This window comes from Mustela nivalis (assembly GCF_964662115.1).
Source record: "Mustela nivalis genome assembly, chromosome: 8".
Lineage (NCBI taxonomy): Eukaryota > Metazoa > Chordata > Mammalia > Carnivora > Mustelidae > Mustela > Mustela nivalis.
Window position 1 is genome coordinate 128,985,232 of NC_139027.1, and position 21,121 is coordinate 129,006,352.

The 21,121-nt window shown below is 48.9% G+C and overlaps 1 protein-coding gene across 1 annotated transcript; it reads right to left on the reverse strand.

Annotated features, from left to right (window-relative positions):
• Positions 1-9,422: 9,422 nt before the first annotated feature.
• Positions 9,423-15,114, reverse strand: FITM2 (fat storage inducing transmembrane protein 2). Its single transcript, XM_082745471.1, has 2 exons — positions 14,855-15,114; positions 9,423-12,719 (listed from the first exon to the last, which is right to left on the reverse strand). Exons 1-2 carry the CDS (start codon positions 15,025-15,027, stop codon positions 12,104-12,106), a joined length of 789 nt encoding a protein of 262 aa, XP_082601597.1. The 5' UTR covers positions 15,028-15,114; the 3' UTR covers positions 9,423-12,103.
• Between the last annotated feature and the right edge of the window lie 6,007 nt (positions 15,115-21,121).

Below are 21,121 nucleotides of genomic sequence, written 5' to 3' on the forward strand. Positions count from 1 at the left end.
TGAGGTTCAGACTCAGAGTTGAGTCCAGAGCTCAGGTTTCTGGTTGTGGGGATGGCTACTGGGTGGACTTTGCAATGCTCTGACTTTGGCCTACACCCACCTCACTTGGACACAGGGTTTCCCAGTTTATAAAGCATGCTCACAGCCATCTGCTCATGTTAACCTAGATGTGGTCCTCCCTGTGGTACACCCAGGGCACATGCCTCACGGTCCCTCAGAGGGAAAAATGGGCTAAGATGTCTAAAGAACATTAAACCAGGGATATAACTTGTAGAACATAAAGCACAGTTTATTGATTTTTGCAAAAACGTATAATAATTTGCCTTTGTTTTGTTTTGTTTTGTTCATCAAGATGGAAAGAAAAAAAAATAGCCAGGGCCCAGATAGGGCAAGCACAGAACATGACAGCAGAGTCACCATCTGGCGCTGTTCCCGCCTTGGGCTGGTCAAACATCCTCGCAGACTCTCCACTCATAATTAAACTCCCCTCAAGAACAGAAACATCATGCTTCACCCCGATGGGGTTGACTGGTCTCCTGCTCTCACCCTCTCTCCAAAATGAGACTCAAAATGCCTCATCAATAACATCATTCTGGATGATGTTGGATTCTCTTCTTGTTCCTCTACTTCTAGAGGTCACAAGCACTCCTTGATAGGTTATAACCTACAGATTAAAACATCAGTTCAGCCATCACTGGCATTCCTGATGCACAATGTATACACACATGATAAGCAAGGAAGGAAGTCCACAGAGCTGTCAGAGTCCTCATTTCTGTAACTGATCCCAAGGCCATTGTTGATACTGATCATTTCTCTCTTCCCCACTAGATATTCTAGATTCTCTTTGTCCTCAACCAACAATTCGTGGTTGGGGTATTTTATCTGGTGAAAGGACTCAGACTTTGGTGATCCTTTCGCTGCTGCGGTTTCCCATTACTCTTTTACTACTGGCCATGGAAATACCGTGGGGCATCCCGGAGAATCCTCGACTTCCTATACAGAGTGTCCCAGGCCACCATTGCAGAAGCAAGCCCACGTACCCTCGGTGATCGGGACCAATCCCCGTAGTCTGTAGAGGACCCTTTTTTGCCTCTAGTTTCAATGGTATGAGATCAAAATGGCTAACTGGCAACCTCAACTTCTAATTCAGCTGAACCACTGATGTATTCCCCAACAAAAGCATTCCTTCCTTAGGAACCATAATCTCTAACCATCAAAGTGCAAAGATTCAGGGATGGGAAGTAGCATTTTTGTGAATGGGTTATTACGTGCAGGAGTGAGGGCTAGTCTTCCATTTGCACCTCAGCATGGCTGGATCTGTGTGTTCTGGGTGTGGGAGAAACAGCACCGTAGTCTGTGCGAAGTGTAGACTACATCCTGCAGGACATCACCCCCTGGTGATCCTGCCTGGTGCAGGAGGCCATTTCAATGCTCTAGAAGTCTGGCTGCTTCTAGATAACAGACCTAGTAAGACCAGAAGGTCCCATAGGTATAATTGTACTGCCACATTCTTCTGCTGTGATATCAACTCCTTGGCCAGAAGCAATGTTGTATGGAATACCAACACTGGATCCAAGGTGTCCATGGGCGTGGAAGTCAAAGGCGGCAAATCCATACATAAAATATAAAATTTGTGCCCCTCCATCTGTCCCTTTTTGTATTTGAGCCCGTTGAGCAAGCACTAGGGTGGCTGGGGGAGGGAAGGGCTTATGTCTACAGAACAAGTCATGTCCGTCTGTGTGCTGAGAGTCTCCTCTACAGGGAGTCCTTCTGGCGGGGATATCCGCAGAGAATACAGACATCCTCTCTCTCCGTGCCCCTTGTTACAGGTCCGGCCACAGCCTCTCCCTCGCAGGTCTCCTTGTTACCAATCTTCCATTTGCATTCTTGAGCATCCAGCCAAACCAGCCACCCCACGAGTACATGCAGATCCGCATGTCTGGACTCCTGTGTCCATCTCGATAGAGCGGACAACCACAGGCACTGCTTGAAGTCCTGTCCGCTGAGAGGTTTCCCTTCTCCGATGTCTCTGAGGCTGCCCCGTGGTGCTGTGGCCACCCACTCCCAGCTGGTATCAGGACGGAGGTTTTTCTTCTTCCATCTTTGGATCCTAGGGAGTTCGTCACAGGGCCTTAGGTGTTGGGTGAGGGAGAGGTGACAGTGTGGCAGGAAGAGCTGGCGGAGTCTGAGCTATTTCACTTCCACCTGATAGAATGGGGCTGAACATACCTAGCTCTGCGGCTGAATGGATCAAATGACACCCGGTTCGGGACATGCGGCTCAGGCTGCCTTGTCACTGGGTGTCTCATGGCTGAGTTCAGTTCTACCAGGGCCCAGGAGCAGACCAGAAACTAGTTTTCCAGTTGTAAACTGTTATTTGCAGACGAGGACATGACTTTGTTCCGGGTGCTAGGGGTGTGCAGTGAGATCGTGCACTAGGGCTGGCGGGAGGCTCCACACACCATGTCTAAATTTCCAGACTATTTAAACACTGTTGGGCCTGCTGGAACATAAGGCTCGACGGGCAGAGCACCTTGCACTGCAGCCCGAATCTGCTTTGGGAGCCGTCCATACCCAGCAGTCTAGAGCTGACTTAGCGAACGGTCTGGAGCAGCCCACGCTGCCTCTCAAATCCGAAGGGGGTCACCAACTGCACTGCTTCGATCTTAGCAGTAGGCATAGCAACCTGTCTTTCACTTGGAGGGGACAGCCTGACATTTCCTAACCCCTGTGGCCCTACAAATTTCACCCTGGTTACAGGCCCTGAATGTCCCTGGGGTTTAGACCACAACAGGTCTCGCCAAGGCATCTGGTGCACTCGCTATTTCCTGTTCACTGGGCACAGCCCGATGTCATCAGCGTCGTGCATCGGCATTCTGTTATACAGATCAAAGGTCTCTACAGGTCAAACTATGACGGAAAACAAAAAAGCTGACATAGCCCCACGTTAAGAACTGCTGCCGGGGCGCCTGGGTGACTCAGTGGGTTAAAACCTCTGCCTTCGGCTCAGGTCAGGATCTCAGGGTCCTGGGATCGAGCCCCGTATCGGGCTCTCTGCTCAGCGGAGAGCCTGCTTCCCCCTCTCTCTCTGCCTGCCTCTCTGCCTACGTGATCTCTCTCCCTGTCAAATAAATAAATAAAATCTTAAAAAAAAAAAAAAAAAAAAGAACTGCTGCCCTGCCAAGTGGAAGCAAATGGCTTTTGGCGGTCCTTACTAAATGACACAGAGAACAACACTCCAGCCCAGAAGCTGAACTCAAAGACAGACGCTGCATCGATTTGCTTTAGTGAAGAAACCACATCTGGAAAAGCAGCGGTCTGAGTCACCACCCCATGGAGTTCAACAAAACATTCTCCAGGTCCTGTCCACTGTACAGTGTGGAAAATAGTCTAGTGTGTGGGCGCAGTGGCGAGTTCTAGGAGCCTTCCCCTCATCTACCCAAATAGCCCTTCTACCTAAATAGGAAGACAGGAATGCTGGGATGGGCTTAACACACAACTTTGGCCCAGGAGCTAAGTGGAGGCTTAGCCTGGGTTACTGGGGACTGGAGAAGAGGGTGACTGACCAGCCGCAGGAGGCGGAGGTCTGTCTGGTGCTGCTGAGACTCTAAGGTGCCTGCCCATGGCAAAGACAGCCAAGCCAGTCTCAGTTTGGAGACAGGGAGGGTCCTCGGCTGTTACGAGAGCTGGCAGCTCTGCTTAGCACCTGCAGGGAGACTGATGCCCAGCCGAGCTGTGTCTCCACCCAATGCCTAACACATTCCAGCTTTTCCCAGGGCAGCTGGCTGGACGGCAAGGAAGTCAGGCCTGGAGAAGTGGGAATAAAGAAGGAGAAGGAGTATAGCAGGCGAGGAATGAAGAATTGCTACGGTGCATACCAAGCGGTTTTTAATAAGAGGGGAGAGACGTCAAGGACTCCGGAGCGTGGGTGTTCAGTGTTCTCCCATTCGCGAGGTGAGTGGTAGAAACTGCCCTGGAATGTTTCAAGGACCTAGACTCCTTCCATGCTGTTGCCTCACCTTCCTCTGGGACATTGTTTTCATCCACAGGGCCCTTGATACCCTGGTTTTATCTGCTCGGAAGGGGAAGAGAGGATGGAAGGGCACGTGTCCAGTAGTTTAAGACCTACACTGGGGAGAGGGTCACGGAACTTCCACTCACATTCCATGGGTATGAATTTAATGGCTGGGAAATGCCATCTGGTTGGGCAGCCTATTGCTGAGGAAGGAGAGAGCAGAAGTTGGCGAACAGCTAGCAGCCTCTCACCCGAGGAATAACTGAATGAGGAGAGGCACAGGCAGACGGCTGGAGAAAATCAGACTCCAAGTCCGGACCGGAAGATGCCGTGAACCTCCACTCACTTATTCCACATATGGGGAAACTGAGGCCCTACATAGACTGGTGTCTGTTGGGTCATGTCAGGCTCCCACTATGAGTGAGCTAGAGCCAATAGTCCTTTCCCTGGTCCCATCCTGTGTCTTGGAACACCAGGGAGAGAACCTAGGGAGGAGGACAGGAAGAGAGAACACGCAGGCATTTGCTCAGAATCCGCCAGCTGCCGAACTTTCTGTGCAGTGCCGTGGAGGGGCGGAGGGATGAAGCTGATGTGGGGCTCTCAGCACCACCCCCTGCACTGTGGGAATGGGCCTCCCCAAAGTTCCACCGTTCCACAGAAAGATCTGTGGTGGGGAGCACAGTTAAGGTCAGACTTTCTTCCGCTCACTGGCTTTTCACTACCAAAGGCACAGAATCACCTGTCCAGGTCACTCCAGCACATCCCCGAAGACCTGTCTGGCCGTCCCCCCACAACCTGGGCCCATATTGGCTAAAGGCCTCAGTTTTCCCATCTCTAAAATGGAGCTGATGATACTGCTAGCTGCCATCCAGTGAACACTAACTATGCCTTAGGAAATTCACATGAATTATTCTTAACTCTGCAAAACATCAATTTTTATGTTTCAATGATGAAGAGACAGAGGCTCAGAGAGTTAACTATCCAAGGTACAAGGGGCAATTTGGGTTACTGGACTCTCTCACAGGATGCTACGTCCACAGCCCTTGCTGTGCGACTCGAGCAGGTCCCACTGTGCGCAGAGCTCGCTCCCTGTGCCATGGTGCCGGGCTGGCCCCTGCTACCACCTTGGAGCAGTGGAATGTTGGTGGAAGGACTGGACGCAAGCAGAGGTTTTAATGTCCTGTTCTGTTTGTCTTAGCTTTTGTGCCCTGGTGATCATCACAAGAAAACCCTGTCCCAGGTCGTTGCTGGCCTTTTCGTCTGGGCCCCAGAATGAAAGCAGAACGGACCTGAGCCCAGCTTGTGGCCTAGAACGGAGCTTATGTATTCAGGCCGGCCCCTGTCTGTGACCTGTGAGCATCTGTGGTCAGAAGCCGTCATGTTGGGGGAGGTTTGTTACAAAGCATTATTACAGCAGTCATTGACTGATACAGTGGCAGAGCTGGAATTGGAAGCCAAAGACCCTAGAAACCAGAGGCCTTCCTGTTTTCTCCAGGACCAAGGTCGCTGGGAATTACAGTTGAGATCATATAATAAAAATGTCAGGTGTCAGATTAAAATATTCAGAACAAATGCTACTTGTTATTCATTGTATTCAATGTTGCATTTTCAAGAGTACATTGATGAGGCTGAGTCATTTCAGGGTTGCTGGGGACGTGTAGGAGTCACAGTGCCCAGGCTTCTGAGACAGACATTGACTAGACAAAGGTAAATGTCTTCAGTAACGAGCAGCCCTCAAAGGGGCCTGATATTTTAAAACTTCTAAAATATCTTCCCATCCATGATTTCATTACACCAATCAAAGACTAGAGAGGTAGAAAAAAAAAAAGTATTATCCCCACCTCATAGATGAGTAATAAGCCCAGAGGGGCTAAGTGACTTGCCTAAGATCACCCAAACTGAGGCGTGGACAGGCAGGATTTGAACGTAGCCTGCTTGCTCCAATCCAAAGCTTCTAATAACTCCGGATCAGAGTCACCCATTCACCCCTGCATTAGTCCCCAGGAGCATGGTAGTATCTGGCAGACATAGAGTGCTCAGGAAATGCAAGCAGAAGTCAAAAGGAGATGGAAAGAGGGGGCTGTGGGCAACGGAGGACAGCAGCCTGTTTGGGCAGGGCCCGAACAACTTTGCTCCAGAAACTTAGATGCTAATCAGGGGCGGCGCCCAGGCTTCTCTACCTATTGATCTCCCAAGCACTCAGCCCATCTCAGCCACACACACCCCAGGTGGCCACACCCTGGCAGAGAAGACAAGCCAAGCAGCAGGGCTCCCTGATAAGGCATCCAGCCCAGTTCCCAAAACCAGCTGCCTGGATACCGGGGGTAAGCCAGACTGTGGCTTGCCTGTGTGTGGACAGCGCCTCAAACGGGGACACCTACTTTACCTTGCCCCCAAGCCCCCCAGATAAACAGAGAACACCTCTCTTGTTTTCCCTCAATCACCATCCCCCCAACTTGAAAGCAGGTGTTAGACTCAGAGACTCCATTCCCACGCTAGGTCACCGGCACAAGGCCTTTTACATTCATTAACTGTACATTTTAATTACTTCTGAGTTGATCAAAATGAAAACACTGACATGTACGGGGTTTCTCCTGGTTGTAAAGTAAGTCATGGTGACGATGGTGCAGGAGAGACTCTGTGCACTTGAACGCATTCGTCCAGAATTTCCACATATTAGGTCCTGGTCTAAGCACTTTGCAAGCATCAATTCACTTAATCCTCATAATAACCCTATGAGGTGGGTACTCCTATTATCTCCATTTTACAAATGAGGAAATTGAGGCCAGGGGCTAAGGAACTTGTTCAAGGTCACAAAGCCAGTGTGTGTGTGAGTGTGTGTGTGTGCTTGAGCGCGTGTCAGAGCCAGAATTTGAACCCAGGCTGTCTGGCCGGAGGCCAGTCTCCTTCCTCCTTTGCTCCTCTAAGTGCTTTCTGCAAACCATCTCTGCCTGAGCTGTGGCTGGTCAGCGTAGGTGGGGGGCACACCCCGTGTTAGATGTTCAGCACAGTCTGGAGTTGCTCTACTCATCACCTGCACCCAGCTAGATGAACCCCCGAAAGGCTCATGTCTCTGAATGAACACTGTGCCGGCCACAGTGCCTGGTTTCCCCGGTGCTCCTGGAATATGGGAGCCGTGAATGTTGAGGGAGGAAAGGTAGCAGCATCCTGACCCTCTGCTTCAGGAATAGGGGCTCAGACAGATGTGATTGAGGCCACGCTGTAAGTTCTGGTCACCAGGCATCCAAGGGCCTCCAGATTCCATGCCAAATACTACAGCACTGATTCTTTCTTTCTTTCTTTCTTTCTTTCTTTCTTTCTTTCTTTCTTTCTTTCTTTCTTTCTTTCTTTCTTCTTTCTTTCTTTCTTTCTTTGACAGAGATCACAAGTAGACAGAGAGGCAGGCAGAGAGGGAGAGAGGGAAGCAAGCTCCCCGCTGAGCAGGGAGCCCGATGTGGGCCTCGATCCCAGGACCCTGAGATCATGACCTGAGCCAAAGGCAGCGGCTTAACCTACTGAGCCACCCAGGTGCCATACAGCACTGATTCTTTAGTAGTGAGGGCGTTATACTGTAGTGAGGGCATTATATTAACTGATTGGCATCAGTTAAACAAAACTTGACAACCTTTCACTATTACAAGGAGCTGCAAGGAAGTCTTTTGACTTGTTTGCCCACTTCCTCTGCCCGCAGTCCTAGACTGGGATCGTTGGGTCTGCACATTTTAAGTCTGGACACTACTCGGTTACTTTCTCAACACGCGGCCCCAATTTACCATCTCCTGTCTCCCCAGGCTACAAGAGTCCCTGCTTTCTGTGCTGTGTGTGTTCAACTTTAAAAACCCTTCAGAGACCGTATGAGGGGTTTCTGGGACAAGTTCTGAAGGTGCACAGGATTTCTCTTAACAGAACCTCCCTTCTCCCAGACAGGTGTCAGAAATGGCTTGGGTGTTGAGACTTTTTTTAAAAAGGCTTCTGCAGCTCACCCCTCTGGGGATAAGGCTCAGCTCCCAACGTCCCACAAGTCCATCAAACACGTGCCGTCAGGTCCGAGGTGCACTAGGCTACTAATGCAGACTAAAGGCGGGTGGGGGGGATAAGGATCACACAGAGGTACATTCCTCCGTCACTCGCTAGAAAACCAGCTGCCACCTAGGCTCTGAGTAGGAGTTTCTTTTCATGTGGTTTCCTAAAATAGGAGTCGTAACCAGCTTGGGAAGCTTCGCCCAGCAGAACAGAGGAACAGAATAGACCAGAAGATTTGGTGAGATTACTCCGTCCACTGCTATCATTTATCAGATAAGGAAAGTGAGAGCCCGCGCTGGTGAGCGAGGAATTCAAAGTAACACGGGAAAGGAACACACAAGCAATGGCAGAATCCCGCTCGGAGCCAGGCGGCCTGACTTCTAGCTGGGAGCTCTTCCTATCAGAGCAGGGCCCGTCCATCACCTCTGCTGAGGGTCCTTCTTTAAGTCTAGCTTTCTTCATGCTCTGTTGCTCCTGAAAATGGGCAGAACGGCAGGTTTCTTGAAAAGGGATGTCTGGATAAAAATCCCCATAGCATATCTGTGCTTTTGTGCATCCTGTTCTCCCCTCCTGGGGGTTCCCTTCTCTGCCTAACTGGTTATGTTTTGTGAAAACACCCCCTCACTCCCCAGGGCAGCCGCTTGTCCTCCACTCTCTGGTTGCAGGCCCTGACCTTGCCCCAGAGCTCAGAACACTGGACGGTGCTTACTGGCTCCTTCCATGTCTTCTCCACAAGATCTTCCATTCCTTGAGTGCACAGATGGATCAAATTCTCCCCAGCACACACCGTTAGCTCCAAGGGCACGGACTTTGGACCACCAACGCAGGCGGGGAGGGAGTTTATCCTACCCCATCAGCTCCTGGCTCCCCGTAGGAGTTTGGTGCCGCTGAAGGAAGTTTTGCAGTATGAGGAGCTTCTAATCCTGGAGCTGTGGCGCTTTCGACAGACACTGCCTGGTGGTGCCAAGCAGGTCAGGCTGACAAATGAGTGGGCACGAGAAGGCGCAGAAAGCCCTCACATGTGTCCAGGTCTCCAGGGCACAGGGCACTCTCTCAGGTGACCTCATGGGAGTGAACTCTGTAACCACTCTCCAGCACAACTCCCGTGAGGCTCAGCTCTTCTGCTTCTGCCAGGAAAACTCCCCAATCTGCTCAATCCAGACCCCAGGATATGGCACAGAGGGAAGGAGTCAATCGAGTTAGGAAATATGTGACTGGACATAAACCAAACTTAGCTTATAGGATGTGGGAGGAAATAAAGAGTAAACACCCTACACAGCGAGCAGCTCCCATAAGAACTACACCACTGTCCTCAGGTAGGCTGAGCTTCCCCGGTTCTGGGCTTCTTAAGGGTTTTAGAAAAGAACACACAAGACATGGAATGTGGAATTTCATTATCTCCAGTTTACTGAATTTGCTTGTTTACACACATGATCTGTGTGTGCATAACAGTGGCAAAAGCCATTCTCTAAATACAATCTGCTGCTCAGATGACGACAGATGCATGTGGAAAATGAGGCGTCAGTGAATGAACCTCAGCAAGTGAAGCAAAGCAAGCATGGCAGAGTTCTGGGGTCCCAGATGCCCTTAAAAGCTTCCTGTTCAGCACCTGGAGACAACAGACACTTTCCAGAAGATGATGCACGACTATTTCAATGGGAGACCCAGACCCCAAATGGTACTCAAAAGTAGATGCTTGTTTCCCTGCCTTCCCCGAGGAGCCAAGAAGTTTAAAGGCTTGCAGGGCAAAAAGGGAGACAAGGGATTATCGTCTGCTGAGCACAGGTGCGGGGCATTTTACCTACATCCCTGCCCGTAATCCTCCTAGTTTCATCTCCTCCGTGGTCGAGATGTGGCCACAAAGCGGCGGTGCCAACACTGGAACCCACATCTTGGGTTTCCCGAAGCCCACACTCTCAGCTACGCCAGGCACTCTCACTCGGGGATACAGGGCATGTCCCCAAGAGAAAGGCGAGGGTGCTAAGACCGAACAGGAAGTGGTGAACAACCACTCGATACACGAGGGTCAGTCATGGACACTTTGCACAGAGTTAACTTAATGCTGAGCCTGAATTCCAACCGCGAAAGAGAAATGGCTGGAGATTTACATGCGGCCAATGAACATGTGGAGTCACCTGGTGCCTGCTGCCTTTTGGTGCTGAACACAAAACTTAGGAGAGAGCCCACCCAACCCCTTCAACCAGCCTCTTCCACTCCCCATTCACAGATGGAAACTCCAAAGGGCAAAAAATTTCTAACAGGGCCTGTGACATCTGGCCAAGGCTCCTAGAGCAGCCCGGTGACACCTCTGGGATCTCAGCGCCAGTGTTTCTGCCACCTCTGGGTACAGTGGGTCACAACTCCCATTTTCATGGATACGAATTAACATGCAGCCGGATGGGATACCAGCTACAGGTTTTAAATACAACTTTATAGGAAAGACAGTTTACCCTGAAGATTTTCTGGGCCTCAAGCTCTTAACAATCTAAGCTTGAGTTAAGGCAGTCAAGTGTAGTGCTTGTCGGTTAATGCTATTATCAGGCTTAACTTGGGGGGAGAGGAGGAACATCAAGGAAGCTTCCAGGATGATTATACAAAGTGCAAGGGGCTAGGTACAGGACGCAGCCTGCAGGGACATGGGGGGTGGGAAGGTGTCCTGTCACAGAGCTGGTACCCCACCTTCGTGGGTGGAGGTGACAAGCCACAGAAGGACAAGGTCAGACATCGGGCAGTGTGCAATGGGGAAAGAAAAGATGGATTTCAAGGCCAGCTGAACAGGCCCAGGGTTGGTCTGGTGCTGGTACAAGTAGGAGGATGGGGCGAAAGTCACTCCCATATTTAATAAGGACATTTTTGCAAACGGGTTGGCTTCTTGCCATCAGAGGCAATGGAAGCATTTTCCTTCACTTCTGATTTATCAAAATCTCATCCAAAATGTAAGTCCCTTGGGCCAGAGCAGACTGATCGATGTACTTACTAACATGCTGTTTAGATTAACCGCCGATGCGTGGTCAGAAGTTTCAGTGCCAAGAATGTATTTTGCAAAATTACTCTGACTCAGCTTAAAATTCATTCAGTTGTCATGAAATCGTCTGCTTTCGGATTTTATTCTTTATAGAGAAAACAACCCCTGAAGTGAGGTGGAATTTAATACTATAAGCCAAGAGTTTTGATTATAAAAAATAAATCAGTGTTCTAAAAAAAAATAAAAAGCAAAAAACCCAAACAAACCTCAAAGCTATCTACACACGAACCAAAGGGCAGCAATGAAGTTCTGGGTTATTTTGGGGGGTTTTGTCAACAAAAAACAAATGCCATAGTTGTTATTAAAAACAATAAAGCATTTGCTCAAAATTGTAGGAAAAAAAGGTAACCTTATTGCTCTAAAAACCAATACATAATAGACAATACATACAGAAAACTAGCAATGTTCATTACATAAATATTATCCAACACTCAGCCAGAGAGGCACTCCAGCAACACTCAGCCAGAGAGGCACGCCAGTGTCACTGTTTTGGTAGCTAATGACAAGTCAGTTGCAATATGTAACATTCTGAGGATAAGCAAATATCTCCACCAGAGAGCGTCTTTCAGGCATTTGGCTGGTTTATAAAGAACCCTGCTGGAAATAAACGCTTATGCAAAACTGACCCGAGGGTAATACTGTTCAACCACAGCATTAACAATACCAGACTCCAGGATCAGGGAGAGAATGATGGCCGCAGAGAAGGGTCCCGAGGCCCAGGCCTCCCTTCAGCCACACATCAGAGGCTTTCCTAGTTCTGTACTCTCACTGAGCGTTAGCCCCGCCCTCCGGGGACAAAAGGAACATTACAGATTAAGGTCAAGCCTTGCCAGGGACAAAAAGTGCCCGACTGGGAATGGCGGTGCTTGTGACAAGAAGTGTGGGGATTAAACTCAGTCCCCAGACTCCACCACCACTCACCAAAGCTTCCTGGTAAGCTTCCTCTTTGAAGTACGGTCAATAATTTAGTTAAATAACTAAGAAAAACAATGAAAAAATACATTAGCCATTGTCCTGCCGTCACCCCTTTTGTTTCTCTTTTATTCCTTGTAACTGTCTCGCTTCAAATTCAAACTAGAGCTCTGGGGAGGCAGTCCTGGGGAAAAAGCCTTCAGATACCAAAATCCATAGGTCCCATACCAGCTCAGCAGACCAAACAGAGTGCCGAACACCTTCTGGCTCAAGTTGTGGAAGTAAACGGCTGTGCACAGAAACATACACACCCAGATGAAGGTCAGGCAGCCCAGGGCCACCACCAGGCTGGTGATGGCCGTGTGCAGGCAGTGGCTCCGGTCCGTCTTCACCTCGTGCAGCACGGCCATCTCCTCCACAATCATAAGGGCGCAGAAGGTCAGCAGGAAGGAGTGGCCTGAGATGTCAAAGCCATGCCAAAAGCCTCCTCCCCCGTGGCACTGCTGCTTATTCTGGTGCTCCTTTCTGACCCCCTCCAGGGAGGGCGACTGGTAGCAGCTGCCTGTGTAGTGTTCGATGTTAGAGAAGAGGGCTGTGCAGACATACCAGATGGCCGTGCCCACCAGCAGGGTACTCAGCCGCCGCAGGACCAGGCCGGCCTTGCCTGTCAGGTGGTAGTTGGTGAGGGCAATGAAAGGCAGGAGGAGACAGAAGGTCCAGGCCCAGGCCAGTTTGACAAAATACCTGGCAGAAGATGAAAGTGGAAGTGAAGACAGGGGACATGCGGAGAGGAGACAAGGTCATGACTTGGGTCTCTAGACTCTCAAGGGAGGGGAAACAAGCAAAGTTGATAAAAAGCTACAGATAACAACTTCACTTACTAAATTTCAAACGGAATAACTCCTAATTCCTTATTATTATCCCCATTTTACAGATAAGAAAACTGAGGTATAGAAGTATCATGCCCAAAGTAGAGGTCCTAAGCGGTGGAGCTGGGATTCAAATCCCAGGCCTGTGATCTTAATCTGTGATCAGAGAACACTCATGGTGACCCTGGAAAGAAGGTCTCATTTGCTCCATTTCATAGAGAATGCAAGGCTCAGAAAAGTTCCGTAACTTGCCCAGGGTCACAATCACACTATCAGCGAGCCCAGAGGTTTGGCCAGCCCCAAAGTGCATGTTTTTTCTACACCGTGGCTCTTTCCTCCATGGCAGCAATGATCTCAGAACAGTTTGAGTTCAAGCTAGAAGACCGGGTTCAAATCCTGACTCTGACTCAACCTGTTACCACACGTCTCCAGGCCTCAGTTTCCCCAGCTGTAAAATAGAGCTGAGAAGAACAAATGAGGATTTTTTTTTTTTATAAAGATTTTGTTTATTTATTTGACAGACAGAGATCACAAGTAGGCAGAGAGAGAGGGAAACAGGCTCCCTGCCGAGCAGAGAGCCCGATGCAGGGCCCGATCCCAGGCCCCTGAGATCATGGCTCGAGCCAAAGGTAGAGGCATTAACCTACTGAGCCACCATCCAGGCGCCCCAACAAATGAGTTTTTAAATCCCTCCCAGAGCCAACGATTCCGTTGTTCCCTCCAATTAACACAGAGGTTTGGAACAAAATGTCAGAATCCATGGTCATGGTTACCCACAAACAACAGGGGCTTGTCTGCCAGGCCACTTGGCTCCCAGCCCACCCGGGGCCAGATAAAGCAGCAGCTGCCTGTCTGCCTCCCCTCCTTCGTCAAAGGTGGCTGACCTGGGGACCAGCCATGGGAAACACACATGCAAGAGGCTTGGGGCTACAACCACACTCATCACCATCTATTCTTAGCCCAGCCACCACCGATGGGTGAGGAAGGAAGGGGGGCCAAGGACAGGATGACTTTTTCCTGGGTTCCCGGGGCCACTCAGTCACCACCCAACAGCCTGTCATTCACATCTTTCCCAGGGAACTGACATGCATGATCTGTCCCTGCTGGGGAGAGAAACCAGGGTTTTAAGTAGATAACCAAAGTTGGGCTGATTTTTGGGGGAGATCTTGTTGACACTCTAGTTCTAAAGAGTCTAAGCTCACTTTAAGGCAGAAGTTTTATCCTTCAGATAAAATTTTACTACTTTACTACTGCAAGTGTTTTTGTACAAACCCCTTGAAATCCAGGAGTTAAAAACAATAAAGAAAAAAGGCGCGAGTGGGTGGAGTTAAGGAGGTGTCTCAAAGAGCACAACCGGGCTTGCTTCCCTGGGCCACTGCCACGAACTCTGAGTGGCTGAGAAGGTCCAAGGAGATCCAGGGTAAAGGTCAGAGGCTGGAGGACTCCGCTCCCCGGGGACTATCTCGGAGCGGGGGGTCCCATCATAGGCGGGGGCGAGGCTCGCAAAGGTCAGGGGGTGTCAGGGCGAGAAGGCACAGGTGGTGACGGGATTCTGTCACAAGCCGGGGATAGGGGCGAGGTGGGCATGGGGTCGGACTCCGCGCGGGGTCTGACGCAGACAGGCAGGAGGAAGGTGGCATCTCCAAGCAGGTCCGGGGCTTACTCCTAACTCCAAGGGGAGGTGGTGGGCGCCGCGACAGAGGTTAATTCAACGCCCCATCCCCACCCCCCCCGAGCCCCGCACGCGCGCGCGCACACACACAGCCCTGCCCGGCACTCCCTGCCCAGTCAACTCAAGCCGGCTCGTCTGGGCGTGCAGACATCAACTGCTAGTGACACAGCCATTCGGGGTTCCTCGGGCGCGACACGCGTGCAGATGCAGCTGTCCCAATGAAAAGGGCCTCCCGGTCCCATGGCTCGTCCATCAGGGCAGCTAAGCCCCTGCTCTATGGACGAGGCGACGGGGGGTCGGCTAGGGCAGGGACAGGAGAGGACCCGGGGCGTACTCACACGTTGAAGACGTTGCGCTTGTTGCTGAGGTAGGTCTCGGGCAGCGGGGAGAGCTCCTTGAGGAGGGAGCCCGCCAGCATGCCGGCCGCCAGCGCCCAGGGCAGGTAGCGCCGCACCGCCGCGTGCACCAGCGTTCCCCGGAGGAGCCTCGCGCAGCACTCCAGACGCTCCATGCCCGACCTCGTCGGCCACCGTCCGCCTCCCCGAATCCTCTCGGCCACCGTCGTGCCCTGCGCTCGGAAGAAGCCGCGGCGTCCCTTTGGACGCATGCGCGCCGCCCGCGAGCCCCACCCCTCCCGGAGCGCTCGCGCTCGCGCTCCCCCTCCCGGCCACTGGCGGCCTCTGCAGCGCGTCCACTCCCGAACGCCGGCCCTCTTCTCCTTGCAGTCCCGCCGCCAGGCGGCAGGCGAGGAGTCTTGTTCTGGGTCTGGGAAGAAGCTCTCTGGGGAGTATTTGCTGGAGATGGGGAAGGGTAAATGCAGTGCTGTGGGATTTAGAGAAGCGGTCATAGCACCATTTAGTCTCTCCTAAAAGCTTGGAGACACCGCCTCCATCCGCGCCTTAGTTTTCTCCTCTGTAAAATGGGGAGACAAGAGGAGCTCAACCCTTCGCAAGAGTTAGTGTATGAACCCGAGGTCATCAGGGTGATCCAGGTATAGGGAGATGAGATTTAATTTTATTAGAAAAGAAGTGCACAAAATAATCACTCAATTTAAATGTTTAGTTATTAGATTTTTTAAAAAAGCTTTTAAAACAACTATTGCCCTGAGTGAAAATGCTGGACTCTGGGGGTTAGGATCAGATAACGGTGTGGTGACTCAGTCACTCGGTTTATCACAGAGCTAAACCCTCTGACCCCTACATCGTGGCTGGGTTCCTAACTCAGTGTTTCCCAAATTTCAGGCTCCTCACCTCCCCCCTCCCCGCATTGTATCAGTCTCATAGGACTGCCATAACAAATTACTACAAACTTCTTTTTTTATTTTATTTATTTATAAAGGTTTTATTTACTTGCGAGAGCGAGAGCATGAGCAGAAGGGAGGGAGAGGGAGAAGCAGACTTCCCGCTGAGCAGGGAGCCTGAAGCAGGGCTCTACCCCAGGCCCCTGAGATCATGACCCCAGCCAAAGGCAGATACCGGGTGGACTGAGCCGCCCAGGTGTCTCTAATGTTCTTTTTAAAAAATTTTATTTATTCATTTATTTATTTGAGAGAGAGGGGCAGTGATAGCAAGAGAGCATAGGTGGGAAGGAGAGGGAGAAGCAAGCTCCCCACTGAGCAGGGAGCTGGGTGTGGGGCTTGATTATGTCCTGAGATCATGACCTGAGCTGAAGGCAGCTGCTTAACCGACTGAGCCACCCAGGAGCCCCGGCAACAAACCTTTTGCCTTAGAACACCAGATATTTATTTTTTCACTGTTCTGGAAGCCAGAAATCCCAAGGGATTGGCAAGGTCGGTTCCTTCTAGAGGCTCTGGAGACACTCCTGCCCATGCCTCTCTCCCCACTTCTGGTGCCTGTGGGCAATTTTTGGTGGTTTTTGGCTTGTAACTTTATAGCTCGGGTCTCTGCCTCCAACAGCAGCACGTGGTCTTCTCCCCTCTGTGTGTCTTTCTCCTTCTGTCTCTTATCAGGACAATAGTCCTTGGATTTCGGATCTACCCTAAATCCAGAATTATCTTGAGACAATCCTTAGTTATGTCAGCAAAGACCCTATTTCCAAATAAGGTCGCATTCCCAGGTTCCAGGGGTTAAGACACATCTTTTTAAAGGTCACTCTTCAAGCCATTATAAACACCTTAAATGATTGTTCTATGTCCATACACCACCAAATACTATTATTTACTTAAAGCTTTTCTTTAAACAGCACATGCTTCAAACTTAAATACCTCCCGAACAGCCCCTCAAGCCAAAAATATCCTTGAAATCATGGATTCTGTGTGCCAGTTGTATTTATTCTATTACAAATAAAACATTTATATTGAAATATTCATCATCACCAGCCGCCTAAAATAATTTCACGCACCTAAATCAAGGATAGCTACCAAACTTCGGGGAACACTGGCCTGATTTATGCCTAGAATGGGCTGATGTTTAAAGTCACTCGTGCAGAGAATTAATAAGCTAATGAGAATAAAAGCATTAATCCCTTAACCACCTCAAGATGATCTTCATATCTGTAAATTTGCATTTACCTAATCAGGGTCCTTCCATAGCAAGATGCCTCTGGGCCCTCAAGAAGTTACATTTTAAAAAGAAAATATAGTGTCAATCACACCAGTTTGGTTCTTCATGATTGGTAATAAAAACTACACAGCTAGAAAGATGATATTTGTGAAGGCAGCTTGTGGATAATACCTGAAACCATCTCTAGCTTCTGAAGGTTGGCAGGTGCTCAGTTATTGTTACTTCCCATAGCAAACTGCACAACGGTTAAGAACAGGGAGGTACACTGGACATTGTTAAAATGTTTCATCGGTGAAAATACAGATGCTGACCCCCACCCCAAGAAAAGGGAAAAGGATGCTGGGTGAACAGAAATTCTAGACATCATCCAAACCAAACTTTCAAAAATGTACCTCCTGAAACTTTCAGAGTTTGTATTTCTTTTCTTTTTTTTTAAGATTTTATTTATTTATATTGAAAGAGAGTGCAAGCAGGGGGAGCAGCAGGCAGAGGAAGAGGGAGGAGAGAGGGAAGAGAAGGCTCCCTGCTGAACAGGGAGCCTGATGTGGGGCTCAATCCCAGGATCCTGAGATCATGATCTGAGCTGAAGGCAGGCACTTAACCAACTAAGCCACCCAGGCGCCCAGGATCTGTATTTCTGTAGAAAGGATTTGGGTTTGGGGCACCTGGGTGGCTCCGTGGGTTAAGCCTCTGCCTTCGGTTCAGGTCATGATCTCAGGGTCCTGGGATAGAGCCCCGCATCAGGCTCTCTGCTCAGTGGGGAGTTTGCTTCTCCCTCTCTCTCCCCACCATCCCTGCTGCTTGTGCTCTCTTGCTCTCTCTGTCAAGTAAATTAAAAAAAAAAAGAATATAAATATTTTAGGGGCACCTGGGTGGCTCAGTTATTAAGCGTCTGCCTTCAGCTCAGGTCAGGATCCCAGGGTCCTGGGATCGAGCCCCACATCGGTCTCCCTGCTCAGCGAGGAGCCTGCTTCCCCCTCTCTCTCCCCACCATCCCTGCTGCTTGTGCTCTCTTGCTCTCTCTGTCAAGTAAATTAAAAAAAAAAAAAAAGAATACAAATATTTTAGGGCCACCTGGGTGGCTCAGTTATTAAGCGTCTGCCTTCAGCTCAGGTCAGGATCCCGGGGTCCACATCGGTCTCCCTGCTCCTTCCTTCCTTCCTTCTTTCTTTTCTTTTTTCTTTCCTTTCCTTCTACTTCAACCCATATTAGAAAATCCGTGTTTCTGTCCTGAGTCCGACAGTGTGCTGGAGCCAACCCATCCAGGCCTGTGAGAGCAGAGCATTAGGTTTTTGCAGCTTTTGCAAGCTGATCATTAAACACAGCCATTATTTAAAATTACATTATATAAGCTAACAACTAAACTCGACATAAATATTCAAAACTCATTATTTTCTACTTAGTTTACTATATGTCCTTATTTACCTTTGCTCTTAGAATGACTTGCACCCCCTGGATCTGTATGGTATGTTCCAGGCCGGTTTTCCCAGCTGTGGGTTCAGCAACACCACACGGGGAGCTTAAAACCAGCTGCAATGGAAGTCTACACCAGAGAAACTGGGAATCACGATACACCGGGGCTTTATCTGGTTTGTTGATTGTCTAGATAGAGATGCAATTTCATTTGTCACGATTGAACTGACCCTCTAAGGTGTTTATAGATACAAGAGTCCAGCAAAAATCAGTGAGAGCAACCTGTGGGAATCCATTTACTATCTGAAATTTACAGTAAAAAATATTTGTGCGTGTCGTGATTTGTAAAATCTGTGCTACACACTGTGTGTTAAGAAACCCTTATGATAGGGGCGCCTGGGTGGCTCAGTGGGTTAAGCCGCTGCCTTCGGCTCAGGTCATGATCTCAGGGTCCTGGGATTGAGCCCCGCATCGGGCTCTCTGCTCAGCAGGGAGCCTGCTTCCTCCTCTCTCTCTCTGTCTGCCTCTCTGCCTATTTGTGATCTCTCTCTGTCAAATAAATAAATAAAATCTTAAAAAAAAGAGAAAGAAACCCTTATGATAAACCAGTGCACATATATACTTATACATTGTCTTAGAGAGCTCATTGTTGAATATGTATTGATAAATCACACTGTAGTCTAGCATACACTTAAAAATATATCTGTAGCATATGAGCGAATGTGCATGCTAATAGATACATAGACATACCTGTAAACAGAGCTTTATGATAGTTCGTGACAGAATATACCTCTGCTATGCATGAGATGCTCTGATATTTTCTGTTAAATTATAAATTTTTAGAAATGCTGGTCATGACCCGCTGAACTGATTTCACAACTCAAGAATGGGTGGGGGGATCTGTAGTTTGAAAAACACGCGATTTTAAAGCACTGGAGGACCGTGCTCTTCCCTTTCCCACCAGAGGGTGATACAAGACCACAGAAACCAGCATTCTGTCCACCTGAACCTTCCCTGGTACCACCTAGTGGCTAGTTTCATGCCTACATTCAGCAACTGTTGTTACAAGTGGGTCTCAAAGCATTTAAAATCTAGTGAAGGTGATAATCATTCATTTACTCAGCCAAGCAACATTTATTAATTTGCTATGCATCAAGCATTGGGCTAGGTGTTAGGACTTCCAACGTGTTGAGTAGGTGAGTTTCCTTAATAACTGATGTTTTATCCCCCTTTAAAACCACAGTTTCCCTCGTTGGAGGCAGACTCACTAAGTCTGTGGAATGGTTGCATGGAAATCATCTGAGGTCACCATAGTGCCTTTGGCCAGGTTGGGCATGCACATATATAAGCTAAGCGTTAAATAAAAGGAAATGTAAGTTTGTGCTGCCTTCTCAGAAAGAATTTTTCTTTTTTATAACCACATTACACTATAGTGCCACTGATTTATAAGGAGATCACATTCTGCCAGAATAGAATACATAAAAGTCTTGAGTGTTTGTTTCCATTGGAAAAGAGGTCTTTATTTTGACAATGATCTTGGTCTGTTTTCAAGTATATTGGCCTGAATCACTTGACTAAATGGCAGAGAATAGGAGGTCTTTATGAATTAGGAGTATCGTTAAACGTCCTTTATAAAATACATTTTAGGGGTGTCTGGCCCCAGCCAGTGGGTTAGGCATCCGACTCTTGGTTTCCACTGGGGTTGTCATCTCGGGGTCATGAGGTTGAGTCCTGTGCTGGGCTCCATGCTTAGTGTGGAGTCTGCTTGGGACTCTCCCTCACCCTCTGCCTCTGCTAGCACCACCTCGTGCCCAGCCTCAGCTCTCCCTCTCTCTCTCTCTCTCAAGTAAAAATAAATAAATCTTTAAAAAACTAAAAAAATGTTTAAAAATAAAATGCACTTTAAAAAATACAAAATAAAATACACTTTATAATTTACTTGTTTGTTTATTTCTGTCTCCCCTACTTGAATGTCGACTCCAGAGGGCAGGGAACATTACCTTTCTCGTTCATGGATGCATCCCAAGTGTCTAGAACCGTGACTGGCATCTACTAAGCACTCTCTTTGGATGTTGTTAAATAAATTTATGAATCATTATTAATATGCTGATGTAAAGGAAGTTATTTAAAATTAAAATGGCTTTTTTAAAAAATTTCATTTATTTATTTGACAGAGATAGACACAGCGAGAGAGGGAACACAAGCAGGGGGAAGGGGACAGGGCAAAGCAGGCTTCCCGCAGAGCAAGGAGCCAGATGCGGGGCTCCATCCCAGGACCCTGGAATCATGACCTGAGCTGAAGGCAGATGCTTAACAACTGAGCCACCCAGGTGCCCCTAAAGTGGCTTTTTAAAAATAAACTGAAGGGATGACAGAATAATAATTGTGAAATTATTATTTTTTTAATCTGCAGGGGTTTCCAAGATTGTAAATCACCGGGAAAGGGATTTTCTGGTCCATAAAGTGGGAATGATGCTGCAGTCGAGTGACAGTGGTTTAGATCGAGAATGCTTGGGGCCACTGAGGAGAAGACTCCATAGGACCAAGAAAGGATCAGAGAAGAGTTCTTGGAGGAGATGATTTCTAAGTGGGCTCAGGGGTTGTCCAGAAGAACAGTGGGAAGCCGACGTTCCAGAAAGAGTGACCAGCAGGTGTCCTTTTGTTGGCTGA

Bases quoted from the DNA above. Each gene is read 5' to 3' on its own strand.
- FITM2 (XM_082745471.1), bottom strand. From the start codon at position 15,027: ATGGAGCGTCTGGAGTGCTGCGCGAGGCTCCTCCGGGGAACGCTGGTG. The intron at 12,720-14,854 runs GTGAGTACGCCC...ATCTTCTGCCAG, and splicing joins AAGCGCAACGTCTTCAACGT to GTATTTTGTCAAACTGGCCT.